At 37.9% G+C, this 26,110-nt stretch overlaps 4 protein-coding genes across 6 annotated transcripts in view; 3 read left to right on the top strand and 1 right to left on the bottom strand.

Annotated features, from left to right (window-relative positions):
* sec11a (SEC11 homolog A, signal peptidase complex subunit) overlaps nucleotides 1–1,589 on the top strand; it is a 7,284-nt gene extending 5,695 nt beyond the window's left edge. For both annotated transcript variants that reach the window (XM_046032260.1, XM_046032259.1), the window contains exons 5-6: nucleotides 974–1,031; nucleotides 1,145–1,589. In XM_046032260.1, coding sequence (XP_045888216.1) covers nucleotides 974–1,031; nucleotides 1,145–1,195 — 109 coding nt within the window. In that variant the 3' untranslated portion in view covers nucleotides 1,196–1,589. The remainder of the gene's footprint in view (nucleotides 1–973; nucleotides 1,032–1,144) is intronic.
* Nucleotides 1,590–3,499: 1,910 nt separating this feature from the next.
* Nucleotides 3,500–4,295, top strand: nmbb (neuromedin Bb). Its single transcript, XM_046032261.1, has 3 exons — nucleotides 3,500–3,690; nucleotides 3,905–4,092; nucleotides 4,189–4,295. The coding sequence occupies exons 1-3, from the start codon at nucleotides 3,525–3,527 to the stop codon at nucleotides 4,240–4,242; spliced, it is 408 nt and encodes a 135-aa protein (XP_045888217.1). The 5' UTR covers nucleotides 3,500–3,524; the 3' UTR covers nucleotides 4,243–4,295.
* Nucleotides 4,296–9,158: 4,863 nt separating this feature from the next.
* tspan3b (tetraspanin 3b) lies at nucleotides 9,159–14,874 on the top strand. The gene is made up of 7 exons (XM_046032258.1): nucleotides 9,159–9,311; nucleotides 10,318–10,509; nucleotides 10,750–10,824; nucleotides 11,274–11,375; nucleotides 11,549–11,701; nucleotides 12,548–12,631; nucleotides 13,755–14,874. The coding sequence occupies exons 1-7, from the start codon at nucleotides 9,249–9,251 to the stop codon at nucleotides 13,845–13,847; spliced, it is 762 nt and encodes a 253-aa protein (XP_045888214.1). The 5' UTR covers nucleotides 9,159–9,248; the 3' UTR covers nucleotides 13,848–14,874.
* Nucleotides 14,869–23,413, bottom strand: LOC123958705 (proline-serine-threonine phosphatase-interacting protein 1-like). 2 transcript variants are annotated; one of them, XM_046032256.1, is made up of 15 exons: nucleotides 23,279–23,413; nucleotides 22,578–22,678; nucleotides 21,627–21,701; nucleotides 20,905–20,939; nucleotides 20,687–20,793; nucleotides 20,272–20,334; nucleotides 19,987–20,079; nucleotides 19,726–19,771; nucleotides 19,410–19,489; nucleotides 18,867–18,965; nucleotides 18,126–18,222; nucleotides 17,824–17,920; nucleotides 17,444–17,532; nucleotides 16,129–16,244; nucleotides 14,869–15,911 (listed from the first exon to the last, which is right to left on the bottom strand). In XM_046032256.1, exons 1-15 carry the CDS (start codon nucleotides 23,309–23,311, stop codon nucleotides 15,780–15,782), a joined length of 1,263 nt encoding a protein of 420 aa, XP_045888212.1. In that variant the 5' UTR covers nucleotides 23,312–23,413; the 3' UTR covers nucleotides 14,869–15,779. The 2 variants fall into 2 exon arrangements, with proteins under 2 accessions (XP_045888212.1, XP_045888213.1); XM_046032257.1 differs by lacking the exons at nucleotides 19,987–20,079; nucleotides 20,272–20,334.
* Nucleotides 23,414–26,110: the final 2,697 nt, after the last annotated feature.

Genomic DNA, 26,110 nt, shown 5'->3' with positions numbered 1-26,110 from the left:
TCTTCCATTTCCTGATAACTGCACCGACAGTTGATCTTTTCTCTCCAAGTTGCTTTCCGATTCTCTTGTAGCCCATCCCAGCCTTGTGCAGATCAACAATCTTGTCCCTGATGTCCGTAGAAAGCTCTTTGGTCTTGCCCATGGTGGTGATGTTGGATGCTGGTTGTTTGGGTGTTGACAGGTGTCTTTTATACAGGTAACGAGGTGAGGCAGGTGTATTTGATGTAGATAATTGGTTGGGATTGGGGCTGTGTCTTAAAGAAAGACTAACTGGCTTGTAGGAGCCAGAATACTTGCTGTTTGGTAGGGGGTCATATACTTGTTTTTCCTCATCAGATGGTTATCAATTTTTATAAATTCATATGATGTGATTTATGGAATTTTCTTTGGGATTCTGTCTTTCACTGTTAAAATGTACATATGATTAAAATTATAGATCGTTGCATTCTTTGTAAGTGGGCAAACCTGCAAAATCAGCAAGGGGTCAAATACTTATTTCCCCCACTGTAGCTGCCGTTCAATATTGATTGCACCCCCTACCCGCGCGGCGCCAGAGTTGCACAGTAATACTATGGGAAACACTGTACTGGGCATTTACAGATGTTTCTGGTGGTTTCTCTTAAAGCTAATAAGCCTTTTTCTTCCATGCTTCCAGGCATTTCACTGACTTGCTGCAACGTAAAACTGGCCCCTGGCAATCAGATCGCCAATCGGTAGATCAATAGACGATATGAAAATAGAGACGATCGCCCAACCCTATTTGTAGCAGAGATTTCTAATTTCACTGCTTAGGTCCAATTCATTTCTGCTTTCTGTAAAGTCTTGATTACATTCCTTTTACGGCAGCAAACATCATGAACTTTTTTAATTCAGTGACTGAAAGAAGTACTGTTGGAAGTGTCATCCGTTACAAACTGGCATAAACTATGCATCAATGAAATTTCTTGACCGTACGCATTTATGTCGTCTCCAGGTTTGTGCCATACATTGGAATCGTGACCATTCTCATGAATGATTACCCCAAGTTCAAAGTAAGTTTGTTGACCCCCACATCTCATTTGACAAGATTTGCTTAGTTTTTAAGCTTCAACATTTTCAGCATGACAGTCTAATTTGTTAAATCTCCTGTGTTTTCATTCTGCAGTATGCTGTTCTCTTCATGCTCGGTCTCTTTGTGTTGGTCCATCGGGAGTGAGGTACCCAAACTTCAGGACTCAAGAAGAATGAACTACGTCCAGGAAACCTCAGTCATGCCTTTCAAAACAGAATTAAGTTAGACTTTGTCAAACCCAACTGGCTCTTTTGTACCATTTGTTTGAACATTTTGTAGAAATGTGGATAGGGTGTTTACATTTGAAAAATCCAAGCTTTAAAATATTTTTGTGAGGGAACTAGGCTAGATTTAGGTTGAAATTAAGGTTTAGGTTGATCTTTATTTGTAATCAATCATTTGAATGTGAAAGAGCATTCATCAAGATAAATTAAGTCTTGTTTCTTTCCTGTTGAGTCATTGTCTTTGAAAAAGATATGTGAAGTATTTTATGACAACTGAATATGAATGATATTAAATATGAAATCTGGTTACCATCCACTATGGATTATTTCAACTGTTTCTCATTTTCTTTTGGCCACTGTTCTACATTAACGGCCACAACAGAGTGGTGGAATTAAAAACATTTTCTTAAGTGAAAGAACAGTAGTGATCTGGAAATGTAAAAAAAGACATGTTACACGTGGAGAGATTACTGTGGCTACATCTTTTTTATCCATTTAACTGTTTTTATAAGATAATTTATATAAAGGTCACTGGAGTGGAGCACTGGCTCTGCCTCTTTCTAAGTGGACTGTGGACTTTTCATTAGTGCAGATGTGCTTTGAGCACTAACCTTGTTGCGGTTCTCTTTGATGCAATGTGACCATACTCTTGACACTTAAGGGTTCTTTCAGTCGAGGTGAAGTTGGCAGAGACTATCCAACACCTGGATGTAATCATACGTATGGATCAATATATAATTTTTATATGCATCCACTTGAAACACTATCAAGGTGCTTGAACTTTCACTTAAATTGAATGCATTCTGCTCTCTTCCATTATATCTCAAAGAGCTTGACCGTGTAGTATGTTTGGTGGGGCTTTTTTACTGCTGCTACCTTTTACAGCTCGTCATAAAAACAGTGTGCTTACGATTGTGGCCACGATTAGATGTGAGAAATCACACATGGATTAGGAAATTAAACCAAGACTTAAAGCAGTGTCCTTTGAAATGTAATTGTTTTTTTAGATCATCTTTGGACAGTTGCAGTGCCAGTTGTGGAATGAGCATGAACTTCTACTTCTGTCAGTTTTCCATTACGGTAACGCCCTAAGGGAACAAAGCAAAGTGTTCTAGTATAATTGTGGCTCTTGCTCTATGAATCACTTGTTTTGAGGCTGAGATGCAAATATCCATCGTGTATTTTAATGTAAATGCAGTGTTGCATAGGCTGCCTCAGTTCACCTAGTCTGTGACTAGTGATGTTGTGTTGGTCAGATAGTCTTCTAATTAGACATACTAATTAAAAATATGTGTGTGAATGCCAAAGGTTATGAAAAGAGCAAGATACTAGCTGCAGCCTTCCACTAAACTTGCGACTTTAGCACCCTGAAGTGACAAAGAGGCCTTCTGTCTTATCAGCTCTAAATTAGCAGAGAGAATCAGCAGGTTCTCATGTCCTCAGAGGACTGATGGTGATCACAGCAGCATGCTTCAACTGGCCAAATGTCATGTTGCTCATTGTAAGGGGCCAGGCCTGGCCACAGGAGCTGAAGGGGGTAGGGGGACCTGGGCAGGAGATTACTATGTGTTGCTCTAGAAGGAAGCATTAGCTATAGCCTTCGGCATTTTGACACACAATTTACACTAAACAGGGCTTCAACCTCTAAGACGTTATTTCAGTGTTTATGGAGATTTTATTAATGGTTGCAATATACTTTTGTGGCATATTATCTTTTTTTGGTTTACTAAGACTTGTCACAGCATGATGAATATATGTGAGGGACCTTTTCTCAAATAAATTTATTTGAGAATAATTAGCTGCTGCTTGAGCAGGGCACCTCCATCCATAACGTGTACTCATCCCCCAAAACTTCTGAAAATCATTTTACCCGTTAACAGGCGAAAATGAAATCAAACCTTAGTTAATCAAACCCCAACTGAACATTTGCGCAATTGTAAATTGCTATTCATTAAGTTGGGTGGCTGAGAGAACAGTTTTTCAGCAAACATTCGTATCTGCCCTGAGTTATAGATAAATCGTGTTGTGCGTAAAAGACGCACAGCCAGAGGCGCGGTCCAACGAAACCTTGACAATGAGTCGCACATTTCGATTTATGCAGCTGGCGGAATAAAAAGTACACGCAACAAAAACAGAGCCCACCCCCTCATGAGAGCCTATAAAAGCGGGATGCCTCTGTGCTATTCACGACCAACAGGAGAGACTTGGAAACTTGTACCTGAGAGGACAGCTCGCCACTCCGCGTTGAGATGAGACGGTTTACAATGAATAATGTTTGCCAGTGTGGCTTATTTACTTATCTTGTCATATTTTCTTTCATGTCTTTTACCGCCGCAGTGAGTTTTGACCTGACTGAACTTAGGAATAAAGTAGCAAAAATTAAAGTCAATCCAAGAGGCAATCTTTGGGCTACAGGTAAGAATTATCATCTAAACTAACATCTATGGAATAATCGGTCATGTTTGGAATGGATGGAATCTTATGAGTCTAATTTCATATATGTTCCACATAAAATAGATTTCTTTTTACACGATAACATGTTCTGCCTCTAAGGATGTTGATTTTGTCAAGGTTTTCACTCCTCCAGATTAATTCAAGTCATTAACAAGCGTTTTCTCTGATTTGGCAGGACATTTCATGGGCAAGAAGAGCGTGATGGATACCCCTCTATTGCCTTCAGCTGAGGGGCAGGGTGCTGATGCGCTGGAAGTCACCCTATCCAGGGAGCAGAGCGCTCTCGGGGAGCTCTTCCAAGAGTTCCTGCGGCTGGCGTTACAAGCGCAGGTGGATCCACAAGAGAGCCGCTCGAAAAATCCGGTGAGTAGCCTACCAGAAATGTCCAAGCTGTTTTTGCGCACAAAAATGATTGAAATGATTTTGTAATTGAACTTGATGCTATGGACTCTGTTTCAGGAGGCGGACTTGTTGATGAGGATTTTAGAAAGCTACATCCAAAGCAGAAAGTGATACACAGGATGACAGTCTGGCACGCATGAACACGGATCCGAGGTCATCTGGCCTCATGGATTAAAATAAATAAATTAGACACAGCCTACTGTCTCCTGCTCATCATGATTGTAATTTACTGTAACTGTCATAATAGCTACTCATGTGCTATTTGCAATACACGTACAAGTTTTGTTCCCCAATTTGTTTTAATGATGATATTTCACGTTGTCTTGTCGTTTAAAGTTAGCTATTTATATTAAATAAAATCTTTATTTGCATTGCTGTGATTCTGGCAGATAAATGACGGCATATGTATAGATCACATTTTTATCTTCATCGGCACACAGAATGGCTGTATGGAAACACTGGTCACTTCATTCACACCTCTGGGTTTCTTCTATCATTTTCCTAAATCTCCGGAGAAAATGTAGATGTCTAGAGAAAACTAATTTCTACTAAACTAACTACGGTGCACGTTTTTACGGTTCTAAAATGAACAGAGAGCAGCTAGCCTATATGTTGGTCTAGGTTTAAGGTTATGAAAACTTTAATATTGAGTTTGCTTCCTTCTATTGTCCTCCAGGTCTGATAGCTACATGTGGCGTTCACAGCCCTTATTTATCTATAGGCCCAACAACTGATTGTTCAGCATGAGTAAGACTTTTTTTCTCCCGCTTTTGTGCTAAAGGCATTTCCAAAATAACACTTATATAAATACGAATGTAGGCAGCTTATATAAATAACACTTTCTAGTTTGAATATTTCGACATGAAATCGATATTATCGTTTGTACTTTTCCTCTCCTTTGCATAAGGGGATGATCTGTTCTCTCGATCAATAACGGGAAAGTGAAATGGCCCTTGTAGCTTCTTTGCCTTGGGCTAATCCATTGATGGTAACGGGTAGGCTATTTCAATATATCTCCCACAATGCCTTGTCTGCTGCTTTACATCAATGAGAAGGTGAGGAATGTGCTCTGCGTTCAAAGTAGTGAGTGGTGGGAGGAAACGAGTATAAGCAGGTGAAAGAGATGAGAGTTGTCTGATATCTGGTGAACTCCACAATTTCGGCCCAATAAGTGACTTAGACAAAAGATTACACTCGGAATAAAGAACAACACAGTTGCCTGTTTATTATGTACACCTAACAAAAATTATTGGAGTATTATACAAACGTCCTGTATAATGTTTTTGTTGAAACTTTTTTAGAGAGGTGTTCATTCAACCTTTGGGTCATTTTGGAGGCTGTAGTTTGTGGTGCCATTGCACTGCGTTATAATGAGATGTGTTTCTACTACTTTGTAATGTAATCACAGTCACCCAAAATGACCATCAAGTGACAATTTCATTGTCATATTAAACTGCATTTTAGCTACGTATAGCCTCCATACTACTAATACATACAAGCACAAAAGTCTAATCAGGTCTTTGTTCAGACGTTTTCATTTTAGAGCCTATAGGCTGGGTTTGTGGAGGACAAGAAATAGTGTTTTTTTTTCTCCATAAAAACACATCTTAAGCTATCATTATTTTGTCAAACAACAGCCTTGAGATCCTGAAACTTTCAGGTGCAAGACATTGTACACAAGTAGGTTAGTAGGCTGGAAAATTGGGTACAATTTGATAAACAATCCTGCTGAATAGGTTACAGTAGTCCCTTTAAAGAAGAGCATTCAAAGTTGAATTCAAAACACAGATGAGGAGCATGAGTAACTTAAAAACATATTTTTGAGTGTTCCTTTTGGTTAAAAATCTCTTTTTGGTTAACAGGACAAACTGTTCCTCAGCCTTTGCAAGGAAAACACTTTTTAAGAGCTAAAATTCTGTACTGTATTGTAGAGTAATGAATCAGCCATAGCTTTTTATTTTTACTGATAGCACAGCTGTTGGGAGAAATAAACACTTGTCTTTTGTTAATTCATCCGAAAGGTCAGGTAACTGCATGTTAATCTATCGCACAGTGCAGCATGTGTAGATATAATGTAATTATTAGTTTGTGTGTGTTTGTGCGTGCATGAATGAGTTGATATGACTGTCCGCACATGAATTAAAATGGCAGATCCAAACATGTTGTGTGATGTCTCCACACAAATTGAGTGTGCGCAGATCTCCCACGGCGTATACTTCCTTACTCCTGGGGGAATGAAAGATTCATTTTAGCATCTCTGTGCTCTCTGTTTACTTTAAAGTTTGCAATGCACCAAAATACCAACGCAAATTCCTTGAATGTGGAAACCTACTTGGCAATAAACTTGATTCTTCTCATTCCGTTTTACATGCTCTGATTTAGTAATCCCTTGTTCTGTCGACCTACACAAATGAACAACTCTGTGTCTCTAAATTCACAGGAGGGTCGTTGCCAAAGAGAATACCATTTTAAATTTAAATTCCAGGAAAAGAAAATGTTATTACTGTACAGATATGATGTTATTCTCTTTTTTTATTTTGGGTTGGAGTGAATCCAGGCAAAAGTCATTATAATAATATATCTCCACAAAATAAATCTCTATAAATTAGACAGGAGGGGAGGAAGCTAAGATGAGTTAAAGAAAGACTTGCAGTTACAGTGAATATCAAAATGATGTCCCTACTATTTCGTACATTCACTGTACATTAAATTGTATCCAGCAGTCGCCCAAGCTTTGTAATGGCTTCAATTTGTAGATGGTAATTTAAGAGAAAACTAAACTATCTGCTGTGTTCAAATATTCACTTGAAAAGGTAATGAGGCTTAAATACTCTACTGGAAAATAAGTGCATTTTAGCTTTGTTATGTATAGTATCTAGCAGGGGGGAATATTAAAAAATTCAAAAACAACAGAAGACCACAACAACTAAGTTATATTCAGCATGGGGAATCAGTTCCATCAAATGCTGGGGCTAAATTCCAAAAGCAATCAGTAGCCACTAGACAATGGCTTGCTTGAATAGGTTAAATTGGATTTTATATACTGATATTTTTATTTTCTTAAATCAGAGAGACTATATTATATGGCCATCTGACATTTTTAATAGCTACAAAGTCATCAAAATCATGGCCTGTTATCCTAAACTGCCTCTGTGTGACCAATTTACTTAAGGGATCACTAATCTCTTTCTTGAAAAAAAAAGCTTCAGCAACATGATTCATAATATCACTCACAACAGCATTTGTTTCCATGCAGGTGTTTCTTGGAAAGTTTTATTTTTCACTAATTAAAGCTATGGTTGTAAATGTGGTTTCACATGTCATGTGAGGGCATTTTAATTTGAACAAACAGACAGAAGGCCATTGCTCTGTTTACCATACAAATAGTGATATCCTGTCATGACAAGTCACTTTGTATCAGTGATTTATGACAATTTAACATTTTTGTCGCTACATTGAACTGGCAATTTTAACTATCACGTATGAAAATTAATGTTGTGCTTTTCATCTGACATTTTTCACTAACAGAAGCTATCCTCTAGACTTAACCAAGGTGACTCAGCATATTAACCGTCACTGTTAATATGTATGGTACAAAAATCTGTGATTTTCATTGGCTATGTACAAACTTCAACGCAGCCACTGACATAATCAGTGGACGTTTAGGAGTTGTAAACATCTGATCCAAAATCACATTTAATCATATTTGAAACTTTAATATCCTTAGTATTCTGTCTTCGTCGACCTTGTGAATCTGCATGTTTCTTTGTTTTGTGTTGTTCAGTTTTAGTAATGACTCAGTTTATAGCCAACAGGTAAGCTTGATGCATAATTCACAATGTGGATGCATGTTGTGTGTCAACAGTAATAGTCCTGGCTTCTACTTGAATGTGTAAGTTATCACTCTTGCTCAGTTTGAACACCAAAAGCTGACAGAGACAAATGTAGAAAGCTTTAACTCAATAAAACCAAGGCTCTGGGCACCAGGCCAAATCATTACTGATTGAGTGCCCCAAAGGCACTTATTTTCACTTGAGTAATCAATCTTGCCCCCATAGGAGATAAACAGATCTCATAGTTGTAAGCAAAGAAAGTACGGGATATATCACGTGTATTAATTCCATTCAATTTTGCCAAGGGACAATGTGGGTGCATTGCGTATGTTATAATTTAATTCAGACTGCTTAGACTGAACATCTGAAAAATGTACACAGCATCAGGATTAACCATGTGGTAGTGGGGTGTTTTTATCAACTGCTTACCCTTAGTACAGCTTCCTCTCACAAATTGTCTGCCATCGTAAAACTAGCAATGCTACACTGCCACCCTCTGGCATAAAAACTCATACTACACATGAACCCATCTTAACACTAAAGAGTGATGCCATAGCTACAGAAAAATGGTAAAATCCTGAAACAAATCATTCTACCAGCATCAATACAAGCTGTGCACCTGCACTAAAGAGATCAAAGCTGAGCTATTATGGGCCTACTGGCTAAATTCATGTCCTGCCATTAAGAAATCAACCCCCAAAGATGTGGATATAGTTAATCTGTTTCCAAAAAACTCTGAACTGCCATACAGGCAGACTTTGACAGATGACACTCAGTGGTGGTAAAAGCTATGGATGTACTATAAGCACATTCTTTGCTGCTTTTGCATAAATTCCTCTCATTTCTTATGAAACATTAAATCCCAAAGTATACCTTAAATCCATTCCGTGGTGTAAAGCCAAATGATATCTTAAGGAGTCCAACTGATAATTATATGATGCACTGTGTAATAAAGCGTGCGGGTTTGCATTGAATAAATCAATAAATCAATAGCAAAAACAAGTCCAAATGCATATAATACACAAGGCGCACTGTCTATAAAGCATGCAGTGTTGCAGGGCTCAATGTTCAGACATCCTCCATCAGACTGTTTGTTTTGAATGGTGATGTCATCGGAGCACGTGACCTTCTTTGCGGCGTTTTCACTGGCCCAGAAGCTCAGAAGAATCTGCACAGTGTGGTGTAGGACCGCCGAAGCCATTTTATTATTGTAACAGCAAAGGTGCAGGTGCATCTATATCTATTTTTTATAGTTACAGTTTTAATTTCAGAAGTCACGATATCATGGGGCAGTGTGGAATTACGTCATCCAAAACCGTCTTGGTTTTTCTAAACCTCATATTTTGGGTAAGAAAACGACAGATGTTTGAACAATGTGCAGCATCCCTGTGAGGCCAGGGATGAAGAACATTAGCAAGCTAGCAAAGTGCGCCAGAGATGCGCTGCAGTCTGCAGTTCGGCGACAGACGAGCTCGCTTTTTGAACCAGGATATCCCCGGGCACAGTGTCACTTTTGCATTCACTGTGAGGGCCAGTAACTGGAGAAAGTATAATGTGACGGTAGCTAGCCAAAGTGTTTCGGTAGCTGCCCGCCCACAAGTTGTGGCTATGACATTATGCAGCAGCTGCCAGGTACTGTAGCGGCTGCTGGGTTAACCTGCAGTGCTATCTGAGCCAGATTGAATACCATTGAATTAACAGACTGACAGAGCTGGAAAAACATATTGACAGGATATTGAAAGGACAAACAAAGCTCTAAATGGTTTAGTTCAAAAAAGACAATCTATCCCCAGCATGTGATGTAGATATAACATGTGGCCCTGTTCACATTGCACCACACCAATCTCTGAAATCAGTTGTATGTGTCTTTGCTATTCTTCAGGTGGATTTAAATTGTTTTTTTATGAACTGGGTATAGTTTTCTAAAAATATGTTGCTCTTTATCTCTCAAATTAGTTGGCATAACCATAGTTCAATGCAGAATTGGCAAAGCAGGTTGTAGAAGGTTCACAATGCAAGTATTATAATATAATTGCCAACGTGAGGGGGGAAAAGACAAAAACTGCTTTAAAAATTCTTACACTATACAACACTGTACAGTAATGTATACATACACTATAATGCACAACCCAATTGGATTACTGTACTGTACTGTATAATATATTATAATTAAAGATGAAGCTTTAAAAAATGGAAAAAAAGAACATGCAATATGAGACATAGTTTAACAATTGAATGTAATTGTCAAGTGAGACACATATAGCTTAAAAAAATACAAAGAGGCAGATTCTTAGAGACATCTTTTTCTCTCTGTCCCTCTCTCTGGCCTTTGTTTCTCCATTTCTCTCTACAGGCTGCCGCTGGAATTTTATGCTACATTGGAGCCTATGTGTTTATCACATATGACGACTATGACCACTTCTTTGAAGATGTGTACACTTTGATTCCTGCTATAATAATAATAGCTGTCGGCACTCTTCTCTTCATCATCGGCCTGATTGGTTGCTGCGCAACAATACGTGAAAGCTCCTGTGGTCTGGCAACGGTGAGTGTGGATTACTTTGACTTGCTCCCTAAAAATCAACTGAATGCAGAGGACGAACATATGTACAGGCAACATTTCTGTAACATATTATAGTGACCAGGGGGAACAAAAAACAGCATATGATTTGAGAAAAATGGATTTTATGGCACTGAAAAGATCAAAACGCAATGTCAAGTAATTTTATTTTTAACTCACCGTACTGATGAGCATCTGAACAATGTGTCTTTGTTGTCATTTCAGTTTGCTGCTATTCTCCTGCTGGTGTTTGTAACAGAGTGTGTGGTGGTGGTGCTTGGCTACATATACAGGGCAAAGGTAAGACCTAGCCCACTGGACTACATGAGTATTCCTTTTCACAAATAAAGTGGGTCACAGATTGAAAAAGATCATGCCTATACAATACAGGAGATTTATAGGCAAATTTTACTATATATTATCTGATATTGCATTTTGTGTGTCTACTTTTATATGTTTTTGCCAGGTGGACGATAGGATGAATACAATTCATAGCATATGAAGTTGGAGTTGGAAAAACATAACATATTCTTTCATGCCGTTATTGTTTCAAAGCTTCCTGTGCTGTGATTATTTAATGTTGATTTGTTTAGCTGCTCTCATTTAAGAGCAGATTTAAGATTGTCCCCTAAGTGCCTACATTGTAAATTCATTTTAGAATAGTGTAAAAAAAACCTCTTCTGTAGAGATAAAAAAAAAAGTGCAGTCACTGAACAGGGACAGTAACAGCTGCTGTGTTTTTGTTTCAGGTAGAAGATGAAGTGAATCACTCCATCCAGAAGGTTTACAACGAGTACAACGGCACCAATACTGATGCTCCCAGCCGCGCCATTGACTATGTGCAGAGGCAGGTGAGAAGAAAAGTCTGTTGTGTCAAACATTTGCCTTTCGGCAGCTTCAGATGTGACATTTTTATGTATTTTTGTGTGTGTACTGTTTTGATGTACACATATTTTCAAATTGGATTCTTAACTCCAGATTCTGGAAGATTTTCCCTCACCGTTCACCTCTATTCTTGTGTTAGCTTCACTGCTGCGGCATTCACAACTATTCTGACTGGAGGAACACACGCTGGTTTAAAGAATCCAAGAACAACAGTGTCCCAGTCAGCTGCTGTCAGCCCAGCATCACTAACTGTACCGGCACTCTCACTCGACCCGCAGATCTCTACCAAGAGGTACAAACAAGATGCTCAAGTGTTGTGATATTGACAAAAAATTATATTAAGATATTTTCAGAGATTTTGTCGAAAAATGTGTTTGTTAAAGTCGAATATTGTACTAGCTCGCTTGTTAATAGGATATTAATTGTTTCTTACTAATGACATTAATGGAAACAGGTCTTGTTCATGTATTTATTAAACTGATGCATTTAAGTGAAAACAATATAAAAACACTGAAATCACCAGCACAAGTATTACTGATATCAAACAGTGCAAGTATGAGTAAACATTTGTTTGTCATCTGTGGCTGAGTTAAGTCTGTAGCTGTGGTCTTAGTTTCTTTGATTCTGTCATCATCATTGTAGTGGTCTTTGAACCAGAGTTTGTTTTTGTGCTGGTACCTCGGCTGGTTTAGGTTTATCTTGACAGCTGACTCCCAAAGCTTTTTACATTCTTGGTATTCTGTGCGGTGGTTAGTTTGTGATCTTTTTAACTTCTCATTTTTAACTTCAGTCATGAATTTTTCAGCTTGTTTAACTAACTTTAACTGTAACTGTTTAACACGTGTACTGCATGCATGATGTCGTGAATTCGCCAACAAGGGTGTTTTTTTGCAAAGTGAGTGACGTAGCCTACTCCATATTGACTGCTCACACATCGTTAAAACAACAATTACGATATTATCATAGACAATACATATCACATGCCCCTAGTTGGGACATAGTACATAAAACCACAGAACAAAGTTTAAGCTATGGATGATTGATATTAAGGTTCTCTGACATTATTGCCTGTTCATTTGTTTTGTAAGAAATGTTGTTATGCCTGTGAAACTTCATTCAGTCATTTTTTCTGTCTCAGGGATGTGAAGCTCTTGTTGTGAAGAAGTTAAAGGAGATCATGATGTATGTCATATGGGCTGCACTCACTTTTGCATCTATACAGGTAAGGAGGAGAAGGAGTGTCATCTGAAAAGCGGCATTTTCAACTGGGACAATAGAAGTGTAATGTCAGCAGTTTAGTAAAACTTCAAGTCTGCTTTATTCTGCATTATTGGAAACTGATTATTTTCAGATCATGGACTGTAGCCTTGTCCCCTGATAACTATATACATAAATAACAAAGGCAGCTCCTCTGTAGCACTTGTCCTTTGTGTAATTATTGTGTGCATCTTAGTGTTGAATGCATTTTATAGCTCTTTTCATATTTTCTTTTGTGATCCACACTTTCTCTCACGCTTTATCAGGTATCAAGGTATCAAGGTAATTTATTTATCATTATACAACACAAGGTTGTACAACAAAATGAAAGTTTGTAGTCCCTTCATGCTACACACAAAAAACATAACAGATAATTCAATTAAATAAATAAATATATTTTCTGCTATCAGTTATAGTGCTGCAGATATTAGTTGAAAAGTTTAAAACAACCTTCAGTGTGTTCTGTTTTTGGTTATTTCTTTCTTGGCTCTATTCAATTAGTATTTATGGGTGTATCAACCCAATACCCGAACGAGGATCATTAAAATGTAATCTAAACATATTTGATCCACGTATGGCAAAAGTTATTAATTTTGACATTGTTTCAATCCTAAATTACATTAAAAATCAAAAGCATGTTTATTAGGACCATAGTTAAAGCTGCAACAGTCCTGTCCAGTACTGAGCTGACAGGAGCTCTGACCTAATTGTGTCAAAGGATTTCTACTGTGTTCAGCTCAGCATGGTTGCTGCTGACCAGGAAAGCCCTGCTCCCAAAGCAGCGACAATAACAGCATAGCCAGTCACTTAATATTACATTCAAACACTCATTGTAATGGACCATGTATCATGTATATGTGAAAAGATGATGCCTTTTGGTTTAACATCATCTGCTTATACACTGCGATTTCTTATAACAGCATAGTGGCAAAAACAACTGATTTCAGGATGCTTTGATTGGACTTAGAAAACAACCGATTAGTTGTTGGTTTTTGACTAAACTCACATAATTTTTCTGCCATCTTTACTGAAGGGTTAAAGGACTCAAATAACCGCTTTTCTTTCATTCCCTTGCTTTCTGTCTGCAGATGCTGGGCATGCTCTGTGCCTGCGTGGTGCTGTGCAGGAGGAGTCATGACCCAGCGTATGAGCTGCTGGTCACAACCAACAGCTATGCATGAAAGATGCAACCAGTCAACAAAGCACTCAGAAAATCAAAAGGAGCGTCACCGGACATGTCCACAGTAGATTTCAGCTGTAGTTATATAAGCTCAAGCACACCTTGCACAATTCATGATAAAGTAGCCAACACTGATGATGTGGTTTGGGTGGGCGGGGGCTTCAAGGGGAAACCAGTTATTTATTGACATGCTTTGTAAGTTACTGTTACTTTAAATGTTGTTTTTTTTTGTCTCTCATAAATACTGAACTATTTACAGAAGCCAAAGTTGTATATGGCTAATTGACATTATTGATGTTGATGCAGTTTTTTTCTTTTAATTGTGGTTACATAAGATTTTGCCTCATCCCCAGTGAGGATGATGAGAAGTCATTTTGGAGCATATGTGTGAAGTTATGTTTGGGAGTGTTTTATGGAATGTATTTCCTTGTGTGCTAGTTTGCACAACGGCTGGAGCTCTGAAGATGTTTCATGGTTGTTTAAATGGAAACTATGCTAAAAAGAACATGTACACTATTCCTAAGGAAGAGGTTTGACCACAGTGTTTTATCATAGAAAGAACAGTTTCAATGTTTTTATCGGTCTAATAATTTTTGTTACTGGAGCAAAACTGCATTTTTGGTACAAATATTCAGGTTGTGAATAATGTACATTCTGTTTTGGTGCGGATGTTTTCTGAATCGGACTTCAATAGTGAGGTATTGCCAATATATAAATTGTGAATGAACCTTTTAGTCTCTAATGCTATTATTATTAGTATTGTCAGTGTTACCTGAAGACCTGTGTATGTGTAGATTTACTTTGTTACAGTCAGATAATTCCTTCTGTTCTTTAGTTATAAACATATGAAGAACCATGACACATTATTTTATACATTTTTGTGAATTTGTGCACTGTTTTAATATTTTTGAGCCGTTAAGTTGACTATTAAATATTTAGCTAGTGCCACAGGGAAAACAATATATAACAAACAAAACTGTGTATAGACTGGAGAGCAGGCAGGACACAAATAAACTCATACATTTCAACTTGACTGTTTAATTGCCATTTCATCCACATGGTTGTACATGGAAATAAACATGATATACCTAGAGGTCACACAAAATAGCTTATGGACACCTAACATACTTACATATTGTACATGTTGTAACCCTCTATCTCCCACAGCTCACATAACATACAAAAACACAACAAAGAAATTAAAAATTAAAACCTGAGAGACAAGACCAAACTGCAGCTTATCCCAAGTCAACTGTTGGATCATCCTTATACACAGTTGCACTTTGATTTAGACACATAGCATATAACTTATAACTGCATGCTCCTGATTTTATCTAATGGTAATTCATGATTTATCACATGAAATACAGTACAGTGCCAGAACTTATCTTATCAGTTGGAAATAAATCCATTCAACAGCCAGTCTGATAATCATACAGAGCCTAGCTTGCACTAGTATAATACTAGTTCTACTATTAGCAACTGGAAAAAAAGGTTTTGTTTGGTCTTCAGACTCCTGTTGAAATAATGGCATTGACAGGGTAAATGTCATTGGATGCCACTGAAACATTCCATTCAAACACAGAAACCAAATGGTCTTTCATTCCTCAATAAATAATAAATAAGAATCCCACCAATCAATTCAGAAAGCTTTCTGAAAGGTCTAACTGTAAATATGGAAGGGGTACCTGATAAAGACTTATAAATTGCTCAGGTTCAGGTTCAATTCAGGTTCAGAAAATCTACAAGTTCTGGATGTCAGTCCAGGAATGTGTGTGTATGTGTGTGTGTTTTTTGCAAGTTTGACACATGATGTGTACTTGCCTGTATTTTTAAGCATATCCAAGTTTTAATGTGTGATGTTGTTATTTGTCTGTATTTTCTTGTTTAAGTGTGTGTGTGTGTGCGCGTGCATGCGCACGTGGGTGTGTATTCAGATTTTGCCCAGATAGTTTCCTGGCACCAGTCCAGTCAGCCCATTCCTCTCCGCTGTCCACCAGCCATCTTCTCCTCGCTCCAACACTCGGATCATGTCCCCTCTACTGATAGACAATTCATCCCCTTCCTGACCAGTCAATTTCAACAAAAATGATAAATGTTAATTACGAATGGGTGATAATTTTCTCACTGAAATCTCTTACATAAATATCTACATTATCTTTTAAACATACTGTACAATCAAGTAATTGTATTCTGCTATTGACAAACTTTGTTTCATGTCCAGTGACATCGTATTGTAATTAATTATAACATTAATTTCGACAAATTAATGCTTTAATCACCTGTGCAGTGTATTCATAAAGTACAATATAATGGTCTTCATCAGCTGAAACTGTGGCCAATGGTGCCGCACACTGAAGGCCTGTTATGGGTGTATATCCTCCATCTGAAATTTCAGCTGAAGCCAGAGTGATAACAGGCAAATGCAAAATGTAATATTTGATCTCAAAAGTATTATTTCTCAAAGAAGTTAACAATACATTGTATAAAGTTCAGTACATTGATAGTCCATTCAATTAAAATGTACAAGTGATGTTTCTTCATTCAAAGACTTCAAACACAAGAGCTGACTTCTGACTCACAGTGTCAGAAACAATTCCTGTACAATAATCCAGTAACTCTCACTCTGATCATCCACCTGTTTACTTATTATTATTTATTCGTCATTCTGTAACTCAGTGCTGTTCAGACTGTTCATGTTGTATATTTTGTATACACTGTACATATCATATCCACCTACCTCACATACATCACACCTGCACGTAATACTTATTTATTCCAGCATCCTTTGTGCACTGTGTGTATATGTATGTTTGTATGTGTAACTGTATGTATATATTTATAGGTATGTACATATATGTATATCACATCCACCTTTGACATGTACATAATAAAAACAATAATAACAATAACAAAATAAATAAATAAATAATAATAATAATTTACACCAGCTTCCTTTGCACACTGCTCATTGCACTATTGTCTCGATTTGTCTACGCTGTTGCTTTCTGGTTGTGTATTTGTGTTCTCTGTAGTGTTGTCTGTTTATGATTCTTGATTCTCTGAGTAAGCACATTGTGAGCAATGTATGATCCAGAGTCAAATTCCTCGAATGTGTACACATACCTGGCAAATAAAGGTGATTCTGATTCATTTTTTTTGCTACATCCCATTTGCATGAGGACAAGAAAGAGTTTTTGTTAAAAATGTACTTTGCACATGGGAAATGCAGTTTTGGAAAATTTTGGTGGTAATGTGTGAAGTAAAATTGTAAATTCCCATGTGAAACTTGTATGGGAAATTAATGTGGTTTTTCAGGTTATGGTTTCTTTAGTTCGTATTATTCATCTCTGTAACTGATGTTTACAGTCTTTTTGAATTGTATTAAAATGATTCACTACGGTCTCATGATTTTATTTCAACAAATCTTTCATTTAAAATCTTGTTCTGACTGTCGTAGTTGCTAAAAGGTCAAACATCAAACAAAGTTATAAACATATTCCATTTAAAAACATCCACTATGAGCACAAAGAGGCTGAAATACTCATTAAAACCCTCAATACTAAGAGCAATCCAACAACTGGATGCGGTACTTACACTCATCAGTAGATGTCAGTGGTGATGAAGAGTTTTGAAGACTGTCTGCACTTATGTTCATAGAACTTGCCAGAAGGTGATCAGAGCACCTGAGTGATCCAGGTCAGGAGAGTTATTTAGGATTTACACAATGGACTCCATAAATGTTCTGATCAACAGACAAACAGGTCTAAATAACAGCTGCATGTGATTTTTTTCAGATTGGCTGAAAGCAGATAATTATTTGTAGTGGTCAAAAAACGGAAGATGGTACTGAAGAAAGAAGAACCAGTATTTTCTTTTACTGCCACAACAACCTGGTAGTATTCATGTGTTATCATCTTGTACAATATCAATGCTGTGTCCTCCTGATTCCTCCTTTAATGTGTATTGTGTCAGACCTGATCATCATGTCTTGTCCTCCCCCTGCGAAATGAGCTTGGCCATTGCTGTCCATGGACGCCTCTGTCTGGTAGTAGCTCTCAAACAATATGGGCTCTGTGAGAGGAAAAGGGAAGCTGCTCATTTGAGAAGTGAGGACAAAGTTTGCTTTCTGCCTCCCTCCTGTGTGTCCACTGAAAGAGAAACAATAGTACTCCAGTTCTTTTGTACTGGAACTTCTTTTTCTCCCTTATCTCGTCAAGGTTGTAGTTTTCTCTGTTAGCTTCTAAAAATTTCACAATGGCCCACCATGACAGCTTACCTGGAGGCCTCGATCCCGTGCCTTTCATCTCTATGAAATGGTTGTTGTCTGTTGTGATGTCACACTGTTCCAGTAGCTTCCTCACCTCCTCGTAAAACTGATTTTAAAACAGGAGGCAGTTTCTTTGTGATTAGAATTGTATATGTTCCTGTATAACACAATAGGTCTAGTGTGCAAACGTTTCCGTGGTTTCAGCTCAAGTGCAGTTAGCAATGCTAAAAAGAAATGAGGAAGAAAGTTGGTATGTATGAAATGTGCTTTGGCTAAATCATCCACCAAATGGGTGACAACGTGCTGTTTGGTGTTTCTTTCAAGGAGTCTAGATATCTGCAGCCATGCGGGGCTGTACCTAGCTACAGTGGTGCTTTGAGCTAACATCCGCATCCTAACATGCACAATGCTCACATGATAATGTTTACGTATATGTTCACCATCTTAATTTAGCGTGTTAGTATGCTAACATTTATTAATTGGCACATCTGGTAATAAAAATTAAACAGATTAATTAAGGTATGAAAATGTAATCTCATTATACTAAAATGTGGCCTACACTCAATACAAACCCAAACCATGACTTAACGTTGCCAAATTCCTGATGATAAACTGCTTCTAAAATTACATTTGTACACACACTTTGAACGTGTACTTGAATTAAAGCCAACTGTTGAAGTGAGATGCTGGGATAAAGTTGGGTTTGTATCCTTTTAAAACTATGTAGATAAAGTGAGAATGTGAGCTCACCTCATCATCTTTGATACACTGCATGGAGAAATTATTGCAGTGGTCCCAGAGAGCACACCTGAGCATGCTGATGCGATCTCCCTCCAGCTGCTGGAACACCTGAGAAACATGTACAACCCACTGGTTTCTGCTGTACTATTTCCAAGTCAACATCAGTAACTTAATATCTGCAGAGACTTCAATTTTCCCTCATCTTTCAACTTCTATTGCATTACTACACAGTGGTATTATCATCTGAATGTATTAGGAATGGCTGACGTGCCAATTGTAATGTACCTTGAAAAAGCTTATAACAGAACTTGACTTGTATGATGAAGTATGTTATTGCATAACTGTGGGCTTATTGTTCCATTTAGCACGCTCAATTCAAGATAAAGTGTCTTTCCTCACCTGTCAGCAGTAGGAAGGTGCTTTGCGAGGAATAATGCTTTGTACCGATAAAGGGGATGTGTTGTGTGAGGTTTAGTCTATTTAGAAGCTCTTATTCTGGATTGTAACTATGTTAGAGACAAGTGCAGGTTATAGCATAATACTCCACAGTACCTCACACGTGCTTTTGTGTGTTTCCTCCCAGTCCTGGCGAACCCTTTCCAGCTGAACAATGTTGGTAAAGTACAGCTTCTCTGTAAGAGATTAAAGTATTGTTTTAGATGGTATTAGAAAAGAAACAACAGCAATGAACACAAATGTAATGAGTCTGCTTTGTCCCATCTCTTTTAAGATTTGTTAAATAAATAATGTGTAGTGTGGGATTTTTGTATTCTCTTAACATAGATAATCAGTGGGGGAGCTGTATTGAGAACAAATACAGTAAATACGTATGCATGCCGCTTTAAAACAGAAATGATTGAGATTGTACCTGCTTCATTGGCCGCCTGTCTGCATTGTTTGGCCCTGTGACGAACCTGTGAAATAAAAATGACAGAGGAAGCTTAACCAGTGTGAGAATCTCTGATCATTACATCATCATCAAAAGGTCAAAACATGTTAGATGTGTTGTAAAGGGTTAACTTAACACCTTCCCTTTAATATCCAAATGTAATTCAAATGAGATGACAAATGCCACAGTAGCACTATTATTTGTATCCCTTTAAACCAAAAGTGGTTTTAGTTATTGTACCTTGTCTGAGTTTTTGGATGTAGCAATTGTCTTCTCAGCCCCCTGTTCTGCGTCATCTGCCTCCCTGCATCTCAGCTCGTAGTTTTTCTTAGACTGTGAGAAACAGAAACTACAGTAGCTCTGGAGATCTAGGACAGGAAGGGCTCTGCTATTTATACCAGTGTTCGCCACATGCAGTATGCCCTCAAATGAGTTCCCTCACAATGAAAAAATAAGTCATGTTTGGTTTCTGGATTAAATGTGAAACACTCATTTAAAACATATTAGCTGTGGCTGTTTTCCTACCTCCATGGTCTTCTTGTACAAAGAAACCTTTTTCTTCTGAACTTTCTCCATGATGCTTTCAAACTATAAGGCGAGACCAAAAGTTGAGACCATCACTTGGTTAAAATTTAGATTCACAAATAATTATCAACTTTAAAGAGATTAAAACTGACCATAAGGTTGAGTCAACATTTCTATAATTCTTTGTCAAAACAAAAACTGAACAGTGTGATGTTCACAGATAGCACTGATTGCAGGACGTCTGTATTGCATTACATAGATTTAACAATCTGCAAACAGGTAGAGAAGAATTATTTCTACATGCCTCAAACTAGATTAAGCCAACCAACCTTACGTTATGTTTAGGACAATCAAACCTCACCTCTATGTTTGTGTACAATATGTCAGTTGTGAAGCAACACAAATTGTCCTGTACCTTCTTCCTCTGCCCTTTCTGCCGTTCTCTGAATGTCTCAATCTTTTTCACCTCCTCTTTCAATATATCAGAGAGTTGGATGTGAAAGTTCCCAATGTTCTCGATTTCTGCAGCCAAAAACAGCAAAATGAATCATTCTACACTTAAAGGAACAATAGCAGCAATATTTAGTACTTTGGTTGGATTTGTCCAGGGGGCAAACGACTGGATGAACTTACGTGCTTTTAATTGTTCAAAGGATGCTCTCAAGGTGCTGTGAAAACAATGCACATTTAAGATCAGAGGTAATTGAATGACCATGCATTTTTTTTGTAGGGCACATGGTCTTTGCAAACCTAAAACAAACATTTATCACCCAACATTTTTCCAAACTCATGGCTGTTGCTCAGCACAATGTGTTTCTTCCCGTTCCTTTCTAAGAACACAGAATCACAAAGAAGCTCAGTACAACTCAACTGTCTGACTGCTTGTGGCTAAGCAGCTACAGCAGAACAGTTTGGACTGAGCAAAGTACTGTCAAGATAGACTTACTAGCATTTGCTGAAAGAAGTTAAACTGTGCTTAATATTTTACCACAGAACAGGAAACTGGCAACAGATAATGGACGACTGTATACTGAGAGAGGGGCCACTGCAGTGGGTGACACACACACACACACACTGTGTCTTTTTTTCTATTTCAAAAAAGAATATGACTCATAGGCGCCTGACGGATGTTTTATATTTCATGTTGCAGGTCAGTTTCAATCGACATTAAACAATATTTAAAACTCATCACATGGTCTAACAAAATCAATATGTGACTCTTTTCCAAATTAGAATTCTGTATTTTTGTTTTTACCAAAATGTCATACTTACATATCATAAATGTACAGAATGTGCATACAGTACATAATGTTGACCTCATAGCCATCAGAATATAATCCAATCCATGTATTCACCTGATTTCTGTGTGTCCTCCAGCTTTGTGAGCAATAGTCACCAGTTCCTTCCCATACTTTTCCTCTGCTAGTGCCCTGTGCAGTATGAATAAACACATGCATCATGCTGCAGCCCTGAATTTGTGTTTTAGTATTTAGTTGTAAAACTGAACTGTGTTATATGTTCCTGTCCTGACAGAAGGGGCATATTATGCATCACTGTCTTTTGTCTTGACATGCAGATACCGTCTTTTGCACCTTTCAGCCTGCATGGAAACTTTGAAGCCTATGCTCTTTTGCACACTGCGTTTGAACCGCTTTTCATTTGTATATTTTATGTAAATGCAAATTAATTAGATTGGAATAACATAGCAAAGATATCATTCCTTCTGATAAAATGTCCTTTATTGGCCTTTTGTTAGATGTGGTTACATATTGCAACCTACCTTATATGAATCTAATATTATCATTTACTATATTCTTTATCTAGATAATCAGTGTTAGTGGTGGTGCTGAATATGTGTGCCTCACAGACAGGAGTCTTGTCATTCTTTGCACATCATGAATACATGAAATTGACCACCGCGCTAAACCTAAATTTAGAAATCCATCAAAAAAATCTGCTAAATTGTTAATCTATGTTGATAAAACTGAGCGGTGGGACTAACTGAACACTAACCGACTGCCTGATTACCTCTAGAGAGTTATTTTAAATATTATCCAAGCCTCATATTGTTATGGGTTCCCTTTAAACTAATGTTTAATGGGTTCCCGTCACCTCATGAGAACAAAAACGCAACTGAGGTTTTGTCATTCTGTGATGAACTCGCCATTGCTGGAAAAAGCTATATTAGATTTATATTAATCTAATTGTGTCATAATGTTAACTGCACAACCATCAGAAAAAAAAGAATATGTGTGGTTTCCCAAATCAGTTTTGGTTTCAGCTACTGCAATACACATTGATGCTACCTCATCTTTAAAAGCTCCTCCATATCCTTGCACATTTGCCTTCCATCTCGTAACCTTTGGATCATAGCATCATACCCGGCATGAGAAGTGAATTCAGACCCCTGTGTTGAGAAGACATATAAAAGCCTTAGAGAAATACTGCAATGAGCCACATTGCTCAACAACTATTACAACATGTCCTTTAGTCAATCCTGGACTCACTTTGTGGTATATAAAAAGCAGAACTAGCACACACAAAGAGTATTCATCAAACTGCCCCTCATGAGCAGAGCAGATTGTCAAATAAGGCAAAGACGGTTAGTTCGACATATAACAGTAACTTAAACACTGAGGTAAGATTTACAGCAAAGACTACAAACAGTTTGTGGGATTAATGAACTGGATAACTCACTGTTAAGTGTCACGGTTAAGTGATACAAACAGACATTTTTTATTTTATAGCACGACAAATTATGTTCTACAGTTTAATACTTTAGGATTGCAGATGATGGGTACAAGTTAAAATATAATTTGTTTATACCACTCACAGGAGTGTTTTGTTTTGTTATCTGTATAATAAATACATTAGATTATAGTTTGCTGATCATTTCAATTTAGTATAAAAAACTTAAAGTAAATGACTACATGACTATGAAGATACCAGTGAACCGTCACTACAAGAACAGGTTAAGCAAAGCACGAGCCCACAAAACTAGACTTACCCAGAAAGCATCTTTAAACATCAAAGGTGCCATCTCAGTTGTTACTTCCTTGAACTGAACTCTCAGTATAAACTTCTCTCACCAAACAATTTGAATGAAGTTGTTGAAGGTCGTGGGATACTTAGCCAAGTAAACTGTGTTTAAAACTGTGAGTGGCCTAAATGTCCCTGAGTCATTTTGAATGAGGAAGAGCTACAGTCCCATGATGTCACTGACCACAGTCAGCTCAGCCCATGTGCAAGACAGCAAATCTTTCGCTATCATTGGGTGGCTAAAGCTGAATGTCTTGTTTAAAGGTTGTTTAAGGGTCATCAGCAGATCATTTAGACTGTTTTAGGGCATAGATAATGTAGTCTTTATAAATCTCTGTAAGCTGCAGGTTAACATTGTACTGGTGAAGACATTTTTGGTTTGGTCATGTACAGTAGCAAACAAGCATACAGCTTGGTTTCAGCTGTTGTGAGTAACACTGTGGCTGAGTTTACCAGGCGCTAACTAAAACCTACAGTGAACCTAATTATTATCTTATATTCAAATTATACATTATGGTATGTTAACACATACTACAAATCTATTTGTATTAAATTAGTACAAATCTTAGGAAAGTACATATTGTATTGTAAATGTCTGATCGTTTCTCTTGTTCCTTCTTTTTATTCAACTATTTTATTCTTACTGGACCAAAAAGTTAGTTTCATATCAAATTAAAGATTTTACACTGTCTCCTAAGACTTTGTTTTGTGCATTCCTGCGATGACCACAAGGGGGAGACATAGACCTTTCTGAAACATGTCAAACAAACCCATTTTTTATGTGTTACAAGGGATCAAACCCTCCCATGGCATTGAGTCAGTAGTTCTTCAATCTCCTCAGGGGGGTCACACATCAAATCCAAAAACTCCCAATCCAGTTGAGATGAATACAAATCTGTGCCTCAGGCATCTCTCCGGGAAGACACGGAGACACGTGAATGAGCACATAGAAGCCTTATTATTGATTTTCAAAGTGAGGAGAAGGACAGACTGTAGTGTCTCTCACCAGTCGCTCAATGAGATGTGTGAAAATCTTTGGCTCTCTCACAAAGCTGGGGGATCGTTCTGTCACACACCTAACGAGATGTTAAAGGGACAGTACAAATCAATACAGCCAACTGAGAATAATGATGCTCAGTCATTTACTATTTTTGTTATATATTTATGTATTTTTCAAACTGGCCAGACAAATTATGATTTATTGATTGATTGATATTCAAGAGCTACTTTGCTGTCCTGTGAAAAAATCTCCAAAACATCAACTTTTAATGGGTAAATCAAAAACTGTTTTTGGCTTAGCGACATACAATACATTATTCATTTTGTCAGCTCATAAAGAGACTTGGTGAGCTGTCAGTCTTCAGTTTATCAGAAAAAAATGTAAATTACCAAATTTGGGCATACATGCTTTTTTGTTAAGCAGCGATATAGTATACAGAGTATCCATTGGGTCAGATTTTTGTGTGATATGCACCAATTTGACAGGTTCACGAAAGCATAAGAAATATTTCAAATAAATTAACAATTTTGAAAAGCTGTATTGCTGTATAATGCAGTATTAGCATATAGATGCAACTACTATCACATCATAGTTTAAACATAAAGTATATATTACTACATAGCCTATTCTTTCAACCTATATGCAGTCTACTCTCTACCTTTTAAACAGGTAAAAAGTGTTATTCAGGCTATACTATTTCTTATTCTGCTGCTTGATCATAAGCTGGAGTGGAAACCTTTGGGTTCAAGAGGGTGTAGAACGTCAGTTGTCCCACTTGGAAAACCAAACATCTACCAGTTTGAGTGAAGATAATCCTCCCAGGCCAATGCTTACAAGTTTTCATGTTGAGATGACTGAATCTGTGGTGCTTGGCCTTTGCTGTGACCCTGTTTGAGGCCTCTAATGGAGGGACAAGCCCTGGGAATCAGCTGCGCTGCCGGAGTCTGTGCACACTATCACACACTGGGGTTGCAGCACACACACATACACTTAAGTTTCCTACTCCTCTCTCACTCGTTTTCTCTCTCTCCCTCACACTCCCTGGAGTGGCAGTTATTGAACTGTGACAAACGAGCCGTGTCAGACCAGCCCCCCTACCTGGGGGATTGGCTAAATGACCTTTCCATTACCCAACCACTGCTGTATTCCCCTTCCACAGATAGAGTTACACATACAGCCACAAAGCCCATTTGGACCAGTGTCACCATCGCTGCAACTACATCTTTCTGTGCTTTCTGACACAAATGTGTATTCAGTGTATTTTATTTTATTTATGTTTTATTCTGAGCCTGCTGGTAACTTTTTAGCTGCAACACATGCAGTATTTATATTTATTTTGTGTGCCTATATATCCACTCAGTAGTGGAGGTCCATGTGTGCGTGCTGAGTGATAAACATGTGATGCCAGATGCAGCTTGTGCCTGGTTGCTTGGGTTTGTATGTGTGTGTGTGTGTGTGTGTGTATGTGAGAGAGAGAGAGAGAGAGAGAGAGAGAGAGAGAGAGAGAGAGAGAGAGAGAGAGAGAGCCGCCTCTGGCCAGCAAAATGTGTGTGACTTAACTGGTTTTCACACATTCTCCAACCTCCATTCTTGCTAATCCCCTGTTGACCAATGGCACCAGCCCTGAATCCCGCCAGATACTTTAGGGAACAAGTCTGAGGAGAGGGATGAAGAGGGGGATGAGAGGATTGGAGTGGAAACATTAAAAGTAGACCAGGACTGGAGAAAGACAAGGGGGCGGGTTGGGCGGGGAAAACAGGATGCAAGAGGTGAGAGATGAAGTCAAGAAGCGAATGCAGG

The sequence above is a fragment of the Micropterus dolomieu genome, linkage group LG20 (assembly GCF_021292245.1).
Source record: "Micropterus dolomieu isolate WLL.071019.BEF.003 ecotype Adirondacks linkage group LG20, ASM2129224v1, whole genome shotgun sequence".
Lineage (NCBI taxonomy): Eukaryota > Metazoa > Chordata > Actinopteri > Centrarchiformes > Centrarchidae > Micropterus > Micropterus dolomieu.
The sequence above is the reverse complement of the archived record's forward strand: the minus strand, read 5'-3'. Positions and strand labels throughout refer to the sequence as shown.

Coding starts and splice junctions, on each gene's coding strand:
- nmbb (XM_046032261.1), top strand. CDS start 3,525: ATGAGACGGTTTACAATGAATAATGTTTGCCAGTGTGGCTTATTTACT. Junction 3,691..3,904: donor AGGCAATCTTTGGGCTACAG/GTAAGAATTATC, acceptor CTGATTTGGCAG/GACATTTCATGGGCAAGAAG. Junction 4,093..4,188: donor AGAGCCGCTCGAAAAATCCG/GTGAGTAGCCTA, acceptor ACTCTGTTTCAG/GAGGCGGACTTGTTGATGAG.
- tspan3b (XM_046032258.1), top strand. CDS start 9,249: ATGGGGCAGTGTGGAATTACGTCATCCAAAACCGTCTTGGTTTTTCTA. Junction 10,825..11,273: donor GCTACATATACAGGGCAAAG/GTAAGACCTAGC, acceptor TTTTTGTTTCAG/GTAGAAGATGAAGTGAATCA. Junction 11,702..12,547: donor CCGCAGATCTCTACCAAGAG/GTACAAACAAGA, acceptor TTTCTGTCTCAG/GGATGTGAAGCTCTTGTTGT.
- LOC123958705 (XM_046032256.1), bottom strand. CDS start 23,311: ATGGCACCTTTGATGTTTAAAGATGCTTTCTGG. Junction 22,679..23,278: donor TGTTTAAAGATGCTTTCTGG/GTAAGTCTAGTT, acceptor TTCTCAACACAG/GGGTCTGAATTCACTTCTCA. Junction 20,335..20,686: donor AGAAAGGGCAGAGGAAGAAG/GTACAGGACAAT, acceptor CTCGCCTTATAG/TTTGAAAGCATCATGGAGAA.